Raw genomic sequence first — 15000 nt, forward strand, 5'->3', positions numbered from 1 at the left:
TCTCTCTCTCTCTCTCTCTCTCTCTCTCTCTCTCTCTCACAGCGTTCATATCGCACACTTCAGTTTGTTAGCGTGATTAACGAAAACAGAAAATAACAAACATATTGGAAGGTTATGATGATGATGATGATGACGATGAGGAGGAGGAGGTGGAGGAGGAGGAGGAGGAGGAAAAGAATTATATAGGGGTACACACGACAACCAAATACCAACAGATTATTAGGTTCATTGTTGTTTGGAAATATTCGCACTTTTAAAAACTGTGTAAAAAGATACATTAGTACAACAGCGGGAGGAGGAGCAGGAGGAGGAGGAACAGGAAGAGAAAGAGGAGGAGGAGGAGGAGGAGGAGGAGGAGGAGGAGGAGGAGGAGGAGGAGGTGTAGCAGCCGCGTAGGTGTTGTTACTCACTGTGTTTCGTGCACTGAGGAACTGAGAGGGCCCCGAAAATATTTCTTTAACTTTCTCTCGTTCTTTTTTCCGCTGCTGCAGAGAAACGCAAGGCTGGAAAATAAAGCGCTGCCGTCAACCACACACACACACACACACACACACACACACACACACACACACACACACACACAGGGTTAAGGGGAGGCAAGATGAACCATTGACAGAATCAGTGTGGCTCCTCTTCATCCTCCTCCTCCTCCTCCTCCTCTTCCTATCCTTAAATTGACTCATGCCCTCTCCTAACCCCTTTTCTTTTCCCTTCCTTCGTTCTCTTCCTCACATCTTCATCCCCCACCCCTCTCGACATCCCACAAGCACCCATTTCCCCCTCCATTCCTTCCCCCAAAACATCCCTTCCCTGCCCTTACTCTCCTTCCCTCACCTCTTCCCCTTAACTTCCATTCCCTGTACTGTACTTCATTTCTTTCCCTTCCCTCGATCTCTTCTTCTCCTCCCTTTTTCCCCTCTCCAAAACCCTTCTCTTACTTTTCTCCCCCTCTAACTTCCATTCCCTTCCCACCTCAACTTTCTCCCCTTTCCCTTTTGCCTAACACCTTTATTTTCTCCCCCATTCCCTTTCACCTCAAATTCTCCCGTTTCTCCATCCTCTCACACTCCTTTTACCTTTTTCCAACCCCCTTCTATTCCTCTTCTCTCTCCCTTTTTACTTCCTCCCTACCTCATTCCATCTCTCATCTTCCCCTTCTGCCTCCCCTTGCGCACCCTTTACCTCCCTCCCCCCTTACCACTTTTATTTCCTCCAACTCCCTCTCCATCTCTCATCTCTCTCCCCATCTCCCTTCCCTCTAGCCTCTTTTACCGCCTCCCTACCCTGCTCCTCTTCCTCCTCCCGTCTCTTTCCCCTCAACACCGTGCTCGCATTTCGCCAGAGGGATGCCCGCGGCTGATGGCGTGATGTCCTGCGTGGTTGGTGCTTCTGCCACGCCGAAGCACGTCAGGCTGCACGTTTTATCTGAGCTGTTACTTCAGTGAACGTTAGGTTAGGCCAGGGGTGTTTGTTACTCCAGTGAACGCGCTCCCTCGGTCGTTGTTTCTTTTTTTTCTTTTTTTTTTCTATTTTTTTAACGCTTGCCTTCAGTATTTTTTTTATTTTTAGGTTTCAGGGATATTTGGTTATTTTTTTCTTTTTGTTGCTGTTGTGTTTGTGCGTGCAAATAGAGAGTGGTCCGCAATGCAAACAATTACGTAGAGCTGTTTAATGCTGTATGTGAGTAAACGTTATGTGTATACGTACTGTAGTATGTACTCTTCTGTGAATGTGTGTTATTTTCCTGAACGTTTGTTTGGTAGCGGCTGTTTGTTATTGCGTCAACGTTTGGCCTTCTCATGCCTTCTGTTATTTTTGTAAACGTTTGCTGTAACTTTTTTTTTTTTTTTCCTAATACTCTGTTCCGGGATTGAGAGTTTGGTGCTTGTGCGGGGTGAGTGGCTGCGTCGCCGCGCTCCTCGTCCAGCCTCTGATCTGCTGTGCTTGTCTTACTGTTTTTTTTTTCTTTTCTTTTCTTTTCTTCGGGCGAAGAAGTGGTGAAAATTAAGAATACTGATGATATCCAAGATTTTTTTTTCTCTTACGTGCAGTGTGAAATTTCCTTACTAGTTATTTTTTTCTTTTGTAGTGAATGTTCTTGATGTGTGTGCCGTGAGAATGTTCGGCGACAGTTGTATCCTTCATTCATTCCCTCATTCATTCACTTTTTTTTTTTGTCCAAGCGCATCACGGAAATAGAAACCGCATATTGTGAAGTTGATCTACTTCTTAATATTCGTTTCACGGAAATGTCCAACTGGGCAAATAATTCAATAAGTCTGTAAGTGAATGAGTCAGTCAGTCATTCAGTCAGTCAGTCAGTCAGTCAGTCAGATACCCATACATTGTATTTTCGTGTGAACTTAATTATAACTGAATATGACTGTGTCCCTAAAATGATCAGCAAGTCACTCATTCAGTCAATCAGTCAGTCAGTCAATCATAGTCGATCAACCACATTACTTTCATCAATGTCACCAGTCATCGAACCATATACCTAACTCACGTTCTGAGATACATTTCTCACACAGCAAGCATCGCGACCTCTGACTTACAGTAGAATTATATTGATCAATAAATATATAAATCAAACAGCAATTCCATATTCATTACATTAAGCACACGATTATCATACCACCAACCATACACCACCAATCATACAGGGACTGCCATGTCTAAGCCTGGTCGCTTCTTGCAGCTTATTTCTTATGTTCTTATGTTCTTATGTTCAACCGTCACAAGCATACCATCACATCGCCGCCACCACTGTCACCACCATCTTTTATACCATCACTACCTGATTCATTATAGTCACGACCACCACCACCACCACCACCACCATAACTCATAACCACGATACCATAACAGCACCACCACCACCACCACGCCACCAGTAAAGGCAACACCACGACCACCATAGCCTTATTGCACCACAACCATTACATCCACCACGAACACTAAAAATGCTACACTACCACACTAACATCCACACCAACTGCTACAACCACATTCATCTGCCACAATATTTATTACCACCACAATCACCACCACCACCACCACCAGATCCCTCACCACGTACTTACATGGGCTCTGATCACTGCCACTGTGTAGGGGGTGGTAGTAGGGAAGGTAGGGAGAGGAGGGGACGTTAATCCTCTCCTCACCCCCTCCCTCCCCTCTCCCCTCCAGCACGCCCGGGAATAAAGCAGGGCGTGTGGCAAACGATTTTTGTGCGACAGTTTCGTTTTACATATTTTACATCCGGTGTCCGAACAGTATGTGAGTGATGGTTTAGTTATTTTTATTTTTTAATCTGCTCGCTAGGCGTCATGAATACTGTACTGTGTGTGTGTGTGTGTGTGTGTGTGTGTGTGTGTGTTTATATCCTTTACTGATCGACCATCAAACACACACACACACACACACACACATACACACACACACAGTTACTCTGCTCGGTAGCTCAGTGGTAACGTTCTTTGTCTATCACTTTAGCACGACGAGGTTCGAACCCCACTCATGTTGCTAAGAGTTTTCGCTGACGAGCAACACACGCACACACACACACACATATACACAGAAGGGGTTAAGAGATTTTCGTAAAAGCAATGAACAGCCAGAATGCGAGACACTTAAGCATCTGAAGTTATAATCATGCCTGGATCAAATTTACGGTTTCAAAACATGTGTTGCATTAAGAAGGATACACATCGTTAACACCAGCTGCTCCTTGTTGTCGTGATGCAGCCCTGTGTATGTGTGTGTGTGTGTGTGTGTGGATCTGATGCACGTGCGAGGCATGCAACTATGTACTATTGTCCGTGCTCGAATATTTGTGTTTTGTCGTGTTTGTTCAGTTGGAATATGAAAATGTTCAAACGTTCGGGGGTGTTATGCTTATGTTTTTGTGTGTGCAGGGTGTCTCTCTCTCTCTCTCTCTCTCTCTCTCTCTCTCTCTCTCTCTCTGTGTGTGTGTGTGTATGCCGTGTGTGCTGCTGGGAGGGAGAGGAGAGGGAGAGGGAAGAGACATGGGGAACACAGAGAGAGCCAGCAGGGAGAGAGGGTATAGGCGCGGGGAGGGCAGACACAGCACAGCCTGCGATGAATTACACGCTGCAACAAGAGACAAACACTGGAAAAATATAACAGTCCTTACGCCCCGCTGTGTTAACAAAGCATACGCAGGAATAGACGTGCTCCCTCTATTACAAAAAAAAAAAAAAAAGGGACAGGAAACAATGAGAACAGAAATAAAAACGCACTGAAAACATGATGGAATTCTGAATAGAGGAGGAGGAGGAGGAGGAGGAGGAGGAGGAGGAGGAGGAGGAGGAGGACTAGGAACAGAAAGAGAAATGAGGGGGGAATAGGAGGAGAATGAGAACAAGAACACGTCAACCTTTCCTCTCTCTCTCTCTCTCTCTCTCTCTCTCTCTCTCTCTCTCTCTCTCTCTCTCTAATCCAACATTCATGGGTGTCATTGTTTTCTTCCCGCCAGCCTCCGAGGGCCGTCCAGATGTCATGAATATCGTTATGAGCTATTAATGTAACATACGCTCAGGGGACGCTGTCGGCCGCCTCATTGACTGCTTGTCTTATGGATTGCGTCACCAGAGAGAGGGAGGGAGGGAGGGAGGGAGGGAGGGAGGGAGAGGAAGGGAGGGGAGTGTGTTTAGTAGGAGGAGGAGGAAGGGTAGAAGTTGTAGGAGTGGTTGTGGTGATTGTAGTAGTAGTAGTAGTAGTTTTTTCTTTTCTTTTTTTTTTTTTTTTTTGCTGTTGCTGTGAGAGAGAAGAAAAAGGAGGAGGAGAGTAAGGAGTAGGAAGACTGGGAGGAGGAGGACGAGAAGGAGAAGGTAGGAATACAAGGAGTAGGGATAGGAGGAGGAAGAGAAGGAAGAGTAGTAGTTGCTAGTAATAGAAAGTAGTAGTAGTAGGAGGAGGAGGAGGAAAAAGAAGAGAAGAAAGAGAAAGAGGAATAAAACAAATAAAAAAAAACGAAAGGTCGATGAGGGATGCCAGCTAATGTAGCTTCTGTGACGCTTTTTCTTATGGTTTTTAAAATTAAGCCATTTATTATCACTCCTTGCTCACCCTTGTCAAAATACTGATATGGCTGTTTGCTCTTTTTAACTTTTCATTTCTTCGCGTTGATATTGTTGTCACGATGCATGGTTGCTGTGTGCTTTTCTCCATTCAGGCATTTCGTTTATTCTACATTTTTTTTTTTTTTTACTTGAATTTGTCCAAATATTTTTTCTTCATTTTCATTAATTTCCATTTTTTTTTTTTTTTTTACAGTTTCATATATTATCAGTTATCTTACTTTCTCCCTTCATCTTATTTATCCACTTTCTTTATTTTTCCATATTTTTATTTTCCATTGTTTTCTTTTCCATTTTATAGGTCTTGTTTTGTACACGAGAATATTTCATGCAGTGTGCTCTCCCCTCTCACACATCAACTTTTCCTTCACCTTCATTCTGTGGTGTCTCCCCACCGCTCCTGCCGTCCAGCCAGCCAGCGACAATGCTCCTCACTTATAATTACTACGATTTCGTGCCAGGTGAAGGGTGAGGCCCGTGGAGGGGTTCCGCTCTCCCTCGCTGTCTCGTGAATATTTTGCTGATAACTTTTGATAGAGTCTGAATTTGTAAACTTCAAGCAGCTTGTAACATTCCTTAGACACTAAAGGTGGTTCACGTTAAAACGCCACATATTTCTGCCCAGTTTTGAGAGTGCTCGAAGGAGTTACAAGATCAATTAGTTTATTAGATTTATGTACATTATTATTATTATTTTTCATTAATAGGAGGTTTTGCTTCATCTTCGTTTAACCCATAGAAAACGACATGGACATTTTTGTTATAGTCAGAGCACAGGGAAAAAAAAAAAAAAAAAAAAAAATATATATATATATATATATATATATATATATATATATATATATATATATATATATATATATATATATATATATATATATATATATATATATATATATATATATAATTTGCAGAGGCCCCATCAAAAAAAAAAAGGAGAGGAAATACGAAGTTAGTATTGTGTTTTCTAATGTACAGTACAATTAAAGAGATTGAAGTAGTGTCTAAAAAGCGTAACTGGGAACAATTGTTTATCACTGAGGACTAATTTTTCCTTCGCCCTCACTCTGGTCTCGCCCTGCTGTTCTCGCCCTCCCGCTCCAGCCAGGCCAGTCACTGCCCCGCGCCTCATGCCCTCCATACATACCGTTCCCCTGAGGCATCCCGCGGGCCGCTCACACCCTCGACTTGTATCTGCAGTAATGAATACGCTATTCATTTTCTTCAGCCACAGCCAATCCGGTCTGTACCACTCCGCCCCTCCCTTACCTCTCCCTCCTGTCCCCCTTCCCTCCCTCCCTCTGTCCCTTTAACAAGCCACCCTCCATTCATGCCCCCCTCCCTCATCTCTCAGGATCCCCCTCCAGACCCTCTCCCAGTCCCCCCGACTCCCGCTATTCTCCGCAGTCTCTAAACCATACTGAATATGCCTCCTCCCCCTTTCCCTTCCCCCCAATCACTCCTCCCCCACTTTCCCTCTTTCCTCTATCCCTCTTCCTTCCTTTTCCTCCCTCCCCTTGTCCTCTTCCCGATTGATATTTCGTCTGGTCTGAACCATATGTGGAGTTGGGGTGAGAGGAGGAGGAGGAGGAGGAGGAGGAGGAGGAGGAGGAGAAAAAAACAGTAATAGGATGGAAGAGGGAGGCAAGTAATAATAAAGGATAGAAAGAAAGACAGGAATGAATAGAAAGCCAACTTAACAAGGGAACTGAGCGAAATGGAAGAAGGGAAACCTGTTAGTAATACGAAGAAATCTGGGAGTCGTATGTACCATTAGTTATGCAATGTGTGTGTGTGTGTATGTGTGTGTGTGTGTGTGTGTGTGTGTGTGTACTTATGTGATTGACGTAAATGAAGTGTGAAGGTAAATTACATGTATACAACAATGAGTCTCTCTCTCTCTCTCTCTCTCTCTCTCTCTCTCCTCGGGGCAGCACGTGGCTCTAATGTCCTTCCATCAGTGAGGCGAGGCGTGTTTTATCCACTCCTCCTGCGCCTTCACAATGAGAAACAAATTAATGCCGAAATCCGATACACTTCAGCGTGCTCGAACATTTTAATGAGTTGGCAAGATCAAGAATTTCTTCATCACATCGTGCAGGTGTGATCAGCGAGTGCTCAGGTCCTCGCGTTTCCCTGACGAGTAACAGGTGAGTCGCGGGGCTTCGGGTGTTGTCATTACTTGGATTGCGACGAGGCAACTTGTCCGCGAGGCACCATATGTTTTGCTCGAGCAGACTCATTTAGGACCGAACCAGGGCACCCCGCCGAGCTCCTTGTCCCGCTGCACTTCGTCCCTTCCGTTATTCTTCGTCTAACTCGGTGACGCTTCTTTTTCAACATTACTCTCGCCTGAGTTTCCGAAAAGTTTGTAGTTTCTGTTTTGCATGAGTGGAAAATAATTTTGAAATGGAAAGCGGATGTCATGCAATATTTTTGTATTCAGTATTTCATGCAGCGAGCGAGGGTTTCGTACAAATGCCCATATGATCCGGGATTCGCGCCAGATTTTCAAAATGTTTGCGCGGGCTTGGACTTACCACAATACATGGCGACATCCTCCGAATCTGTGCCCTGGAATCAGTGGCTGCGGCGGACGTGGCGCTGCGCTGCTCTGATGCTGAGGATTTACACAATTCAGAAAAGATACATGGTACAATATTACTTCTCTTACCTTACCTAACCCTCACAAATCCTACCCGTCCGTCACCCGTCACTGCGTTAGAAAAAAAGTCTTGTTTACGTAGTGATGTTCACGGGCGCGAACACCACGTGGAGGGCGACAGATGGGCCGCTGGAAGCTTGTACCGCCCCGCTACAGCGAACACAGACTTATTACCAATATTAACTCCAAAGTAAAAGCACATTATCCTAAAACAGATAACTTAAACCAAGAGAGTTTTATATAAAGAAACTTGCAAGCGAGGACTGGAGACAAAAGAATGAGGAGGAAGGATAACTAGTGGCGTGCTGATCCAAGCCAACCCAATGAGCGACCAATAGGAAACTAATATTGTTTAAATGGGCCCTCGTCACCCTGATACTTACCATATGTGATGTCGACCAGACCGCCGAACAGGTGGCCACGCCTGCTCAAGTGCTCTCGGAATAAAAAAGAAAAAAGTTAGCTGTGTTGCTGTGCTGCTGAGAGGGCGGCGGTGGTGGTGGCGGCGGTGACGTGCGAGGCGGGTGTCTACTTGTTCTCCGTGACATGTGCAGAAGGACGGGATTAACGAGGGAGATAAAACATAATGCCCAGTGTGGCCGTGCGGAACAGAGTCACTTTCGGCCCCCATCTCCTGTTCTTTAGCGTGGAGGAGGGCTAAGCCACTTTCAGTACTAATTCATCGAGCTATTTCGGATTCTCCTTCCGTAGGCACATACATAAACACTCTCCTCCCATTATATCGAGTAGGAACATGTACAGCCAATTCCAATACTAAATTAGTCCATTCTTTTGAATTCTCCTCCTGTATTTAAGCATTTTTGGGGGAGGAAACGTCTTTTTGAACATCTCAGCACGTAAAAGAATAAATAATAGTGCAATGGTCAGGCAGGAATTATGACTCCGATTCCTGTTGGTTGTGATGCGCCTTTCCGCTCCCTCCCCTCCCCCTGTCTGTTATTCAGTACATAGAAAAGTAATGGCTAATGAATACTCAGTCACTTAATGGCGGCAACTCAGTTTACTTATAGAATGGTCATGAAAAATCTCTCTCTCTCTCTCTCTCTCTCTCTCTCTCTCTCTCTCTCTCTCTCTCTCTCTCTCTCTCTCTCTCTCTCTCTCTCTCTCTCCAAATCGTTGCAACATAGAAACCTCGACCAGTTAAATTACTTCCATCACTAATGCAGCAAGCGAAGCACACACTCGGATAAATAACTGAGTAACTTTCTTGCACCGCTGAACTATTGAGAGACGAGAGGTTAATGATGAATTACCTGCACTTTTTTCCCGATGCTCACCCCGCCGTCCTTGTCGAGTAATACCGTGGCTCATTATTTAAGTATCGTCAGCGTGGCACCGAGGACACCGCCAGCAGATAGTTAACTAGAGTGAGGGAAGCACTGGGAGGGAGGGATAGATGTGAAAGAGTGAAGGAGACTAAAGGGAGGCTGAAACGGAGGGAGAGCCGAAGGGTGTATTAGAATAAAGGAGAATGGGAATGGATTAGATTAAAAGAAGAAGTGGGAGAAAAGGTTAAGATGAAGGAAGGTAGAGTGAGGGAGGAGAGTGAGAAGTGGTTAGGGTGAAGGAGTGAAGGTGTGAGGATGAGAGGTGGTTTAAGATGAAAACATGAGAGTGAGAGCGCTCGCCACAGTTACGTAAATATCAAAGTGAAAACAACGTAAATATATGAATGCATAGAGGAGAATCAGGGGTGCAGGTGAGCTGTGCTGATCTTGGTGGTAGCAGCAAGTGAACTCTGAAACTCTGTACCTGCTTCTGTCTCTCCTCCTTACTATGACTAACTATTTATAAACTAAATTAGCCGACCTTTTAATATCTCCTCATATAATTATCTGTTTTGGGAAGCGGCATATTGAGTAGGCTTGCTTTTTTCCCCTTTTCTAGACTCTAAATCTTTTCATTTTTTATTCATTACAGCTTGATTAGTCAACTGTTTAGAATCTCTTCGTGTATAATGATCTTTTTGGGAGTGGCATATTGAGCTTCTTTTTTTTTTTTTATCATTATTATTTTTGTACTTTTCGCCATACTCTTCAATCCTTTTAACCTTTTTTGGCACATTTTTCCTTAATTACTAATAATTTTTGGCCACTTCCATTGCAAAATCTGTACAGTCTTTCTTTCTTTCTTATTGGTGCTTGTAATGATTCTGTATAGTCCATTATACTAGCTACACATTGAAAAATCTATTAAATCTATCTTTTTTCTTCCTTGTTTTTGCTTGTAAAGATTGTGCACAGTGGTCTTCAGTCTCATGAATTGTTGCATATCGCAGTAGAAGGGTTAGCACGTCCAACAAGTAACCTAAGTGACGCGCACATTACTGAGGCGTAGGTGTTGATGAGGCGGAGGGTCGTGTATCCCTCTAATTGGCGCCGCGGATCACTGCTGAGACCCGGATCACCATTCACCACGCGGCGCGCTGCTACGGCTCCTGAGGCCTTGCCGCGGCGCTTCAGCCTGCACCACCACTCCACTACAAGCTGTATCACTCTTCCATCACAATTTGTACCACTGTTCTGTCACACCCTATACCACCAATCGGCAACAACCTGCACCACTTTTCCATTACAACCAAGACCGCTTTTCCACATTAATACCACACCACTACTCCACCACAACTAGCACCACTCCACCACAATCAGCTCCATTGTTCCGCCGCGCCCAGCCTGCTCCCCCGGCCTGCCCTTGCTTGCCTGAGTTAAGCGGGTTTCTGGCAGTGCCGTTTCACTCTTTGCCATTTAAGGTAATCTGTGTTAAGCTCTTCCCAGCGGGCAGCGGATTACTCATTTTGTGTTTACGTTTCAGCTTCTACCTCCAGCATCTCGCCACGTTGTAATGCTGTCTGGCGGGCGGCGTCATGTGGATAGTTAACTCATTTGTTGCCTATTCGTGTATCGTCTTATTAATTAGTGTGCTTGTTTTCGTTAGTGTTGTGTCGATGGAGGTGGTTGTAGTGTTGGTGTTTTTTTTTTTACTTGTTTTTAATCGGCTTCTTCCTTTAAACTCTTTCAATATGCAGCACCTCAGAACGGGATGAAAGAAGAATAGATTTTTGAAGTTTCTAGTCAGTGGTTGTGGAGGTAGAAGAAATGTCTCTTGAGAAGTTAAGGATTAAGGAAAGATGCGCCAATTAGCAGCAAAAGGGTTAACTTTTTATAAGTGATGTACCTTCATGCTTTAGACTTTAAGCCAAGTCGTTATGTTATGAATAAATTTTGTAACTTTCTTGGCAGATAAACCATCAGTTGCTATTATTATTGTTATTATTATTATTATTATTATTATTATTATTATTATTATTATTATCATTATTATTATTACTATTATTATTACCATTATTATTGTTATTATTATTATTACCATTATTATTATCATTAATTAAGCAATCTATATATTTATTTATCTGTTTGGTAATTATTTGGTTTGTTTCCTCAATGTATTCATGTCCAAGGGAATAATTTAGTGAATTAACTCGCTAACTCATTTACTTTTTTATTAGTTTATTCCTATCTGCTCTTAAAGTCCTATATTAATCAATTAATGTGTTTATTTTCTCACTGCAGTGGTGGTGGTTTGGGTAATTTGGTGAGTTAAATAAAGTATTCATTTACTTATTTATTACTTGATTCACTTTCCCCCTTACTAGTGTTTACTCTTAAATTCCCAGCCTTAATGAAATACATACATGAGTCATTTCCATGCAAGAAATATTCTCTTCCTAAGAAAAGAACCGAAAGAAAACTGGGAGGATAAAAAATAGTGCCATCTTTTTGCATTATTTTTCTTAGATGTGATTAGTTTTACCGTGTGTGTGTGTGTGTGTGTGTGTGTGTGTGTGTGTGTGTGTGTGTGTGTAGTAGCTTTAACTTGCGTTGTCAATAGCTTCATCATCACCTGCTATAGAATCGTTACTCACTCTCCGTCTGTCAATATGTGGTAACCCTTCTCAGTTTTCTTCTTTCATCTCTGCTGCTCCTTCAGAATTCCGCTTCTCCCTTCCTTGGATCTCTTGTTTACTGTTTCATCTCTTCTTTCCGTCTCGTTTCCTGCCTGTCTTGCTTCCTTTCCGTCTCTACAAGTTGCAGTTCTTCTATCTATCTCGTTTCTCCGCCTGTGTTATTATAAGTTGCCTTTCTGTTACTTGTTTCCGTCTCTTTAAACTGCCATATTTTCCATTTTCGTGAGTTGTCTTTCTGTTATACGTACTGCTTTCCTTCTCCGTTGCAGTTCCGTCATCTTTTTTTTTATTTCCCTTCCCTGTACATTGGTTTTGTGTTACTTGTTTTTACTCTCTGTCTCTGTTACCATTATTTTACCTCTTGCTCCCTTCTCTGTTTATTGCCCTTCTGTTCCCATAATCATCTGCCTGTCACCACGTGTTACCAGCCATGGATATTTTCAGACATACAGGATAACCACACACACACACACACACACACACACACACACACACACACACACACACACACACACACACACACACACACATACGCGCGCGCGCAAGGACTGTTAAATAATATGCATGTTATTCCAAAGACATTATTTTTATTACTTAATGTGTGTGTGGACAGTACTGTGAGATCTTAGGGTCTGAGTAACGGCACTAGAAGACCAAACCACTGCAGACTGAGATCACCAAGACCACCACGTGCATCACCACTCACTGACCTCACCACTCAATCACGCTCACTCACGCTGTGCTTCTGATGACGTCACCACAACACCGATACTATTACCCCTACATAGAATTCTTCAAAACGCTATAACTTGTATTTACAGAATTTTATTATTGCACTGGGTTCACGCTGGAATGGTGTGACTAGTAGAGGACTATGAGAAAAATCAACATCAAAAATTATAGACGCACGTACGTAGTAATAGAATATTTATATACATCGATCTGGTTGTTTATTCACAGGAAAGAGGTTAAGGGTGGCAAGTGCATTCATACAAACATACATACATACATACATACATACAAATATACATGCGGACTAATTAAAGGACAGACAAACAAGCAGATTCACACAAGGACGAAATGCATGAAGGAACACACACACACACACACACACACACACACACACACACACACACACACACACGGGGATAGTAATCGCAGCAAGTACGTACATACAAGTAACGGCAAAGTACGTACACGTACATACAATACATACATTCCACTTAATAGTTAACAGAAAGTTGTACACAAAAATGCAGCATTGTATCTTTTTTTTTTTCCCCTCCCAGCAAAGAGGGACAATGAACACCTACCATGACAGTGCTGCACAGGTATCACATCAAGCAGTGTGCGAGGTGCAGTGCATTAATGTTCTAGCTCACCGCACCGACACTCGCGCCACTCAGTCACATGCGCGGACAACTTACTCGTAAAATATTCGTCACGCTGCCTCGACACTCCCGCTGCAATGCCTCTGAACTCTGGCGACATAGTTTGAGGGCTATTTACAGCAGCGAGCGCATCACTGCATCTTTTCCAGCTGTTGATAAGATTTCTTTTATTTTTTTCAGAAGCGAGAATGTTTGTTACTGGAGTCATGTCACCGACACATTACCGCATTTCACGTTCATGCCGCAGGTTATTTCAGTTTCCCGAGCTTCGTTGAACGGCTGCGATGCGGTGGCTGGCTTAAGCTGGCTGAGTACTAAGTAGGCAGGTTGCTTTGCTCTGCGCTCCCAGCCTGGATTCAGTGCTTGGAAGCGTGTGTGCCGCGAACCTCTCTACGCTTTAATCGGATGGGTGCTTCCGGGACTTGCCGTGTCTTGCCGCAGCAGTGCAGCAAGCTACTTGTGGCACAAGTACTGTTTGCCCATGTTTCACCGAGGCGCACCACTGTCCGCTATACAGCACCATACTGCACATCACTCGGACACAAAGTGACACGATTATTGCTAGTATATTTACAAGAAACTTGAAAAAAAGAAAAAAAAAAAACGTTTCTAATGGTCTTGTTTCCGTGTTAAATTAAAAATAAAACTAATATATTTTTTTACGAAACTGTATTCACGGTTTGTTATGAACGGTTCACTCGCTTATCACTTCCACATATTTTTTGACTTGGTAAGAAACATCACATCATTTTCTCCCTTCTAAAAAAAGAACGGGCGCATTGGAGACTCGGTATTGTATAGGTGGTAGTGCGGGCGGCCGCTGTGCTGCTGACGTAGATTTGAAGGTTTCAGGGAGGAGCTCAGCGAGTCAGTAGTCTGCTGCCTTCCGCTCCCGTAGCCTCACTTGGCCTCACTGTCCTCCTCGCTGTCCTGGTGGGCGCTCATGTGCCTCGTCAGGTGGTGTCGTTCGCGGAAACTTTCCCCGCAGATGTTACACTTGAGTCTCTCGTTGCGGCGTTTTTTGTACGGGTCCGCCTCCCGCTTGTGTTGCGAGCGCATGTGGTACACCAAGTCCGAAGTCATGCGGAAGGAGATGTTGCACTTGGCGCACACATTTTGAGCTGACTGAGCGAGGGTGAAGGATGGAGGCATGAGGGCCGACACGGACGGCTGTGGCAGGAAGGGAGCAGCGCCCAGTTTGGTGACGTCAGCCGGGGACGGACCAGTCAGCGGGTAGGCGAGGGAAAAGGGCAGCTTGTAAGGGTCAGTGGGGTACATGGACGAACGCAGGCGAGACAGAGCTTCACTGGCGGACATTTCACTACTGTGCTTGGAGTCCATGAACTGGTGGTGCGACTTGAGGTATTCCTCCACCAGGTTGTTGTTGAGGCGGTCAGGAACAGCGTGAGGCAGGAGGGGAGCCAGGCCGGGAGGCAGGAGGCCCGGGGCAGCCAGCAGCGGCGCCAGGGACTTGCCGCTATTCAACAGTGAACTGACAGCGTTGAAGGAGGCTGACACTGGAGGCCAGGTAGAGCTGAGTGCGTCTAGGGCAGCGGCTGGCCCGGTGAAGTGTGGTGGCGACGACCCTTGTGATCTGGTGACTTTGGTGAAGGCGCTTCCCGGGGTGGGGTCGTCGCTGGGCGGAGTGGGCGGCGCTCCAGGTGATTCGGTGAGCGAAGGCGGCGGCACCTTCAGTCCACTCACTCGGCTCACTTTAGAGGCGGGCGAGGGCACGTCGGAGCTGAGGGGGTGGTCGTGGGCACCGGTGAGGAAGGCGACATCGAAGGTTCGCTTGGTAGGGGATGTATGAGGACTGGAGGCGCTCACCCCCCGCAGAGCCTCCATGATCATGACGCC

At 44.7% G+C, this 15000-nt stretch overlaps 1 protein-coding gene and 1 long non-coding RNA gene across 2 annotated transcripts in view; one reads left to right on the top strand and one right to left on the bottom strand.

The window, feature by feature from the left end:
* LOC135106841 (uncharacterized) overlaps window positions 1-15000 on the top strand; it is a 67261-nt gene that overhangs the window by 21855 nt on the left and 30406 nt on the right. The gene's annotated exons all lie outside the window — the stretch shown is intronic.
* Window positions 12323-15000, bottom strand: part of LOC135114055 (PR domain zinc finger protein 8-like) — a 3442-nt gene continuing 764 nt past the window's right edge. Inside the window, exon 2 of the mRNA XM_064029710.1 lies at window positions 12323-14999. Within this exon, the coding sequence (XP_063885780.1) occupies window positions 14044-14994 (951 nt within the window). The 5' untranslated portion in view covers window positions 14995-14999 and the 3' untranslated portion in view covers window positions 12323-14043. The remainder of the gene's footprint in view (window position 15000) is intronic.

This window comes from Scylla paramamosain, chromosome 2 (genome assembly GCF_035594125.1).
Source record: "Scylla paramamosain isolate STU-SP2022 chromosome 2, ASM3559412v1, whole genome shotgun sequence".
Taxonomy (NCBI): Eukaryota; Metazoa; Arthropoda; class Malacostraca; order Decapoda; family Portunidae; genus Scylla; species Scylla paramamosain.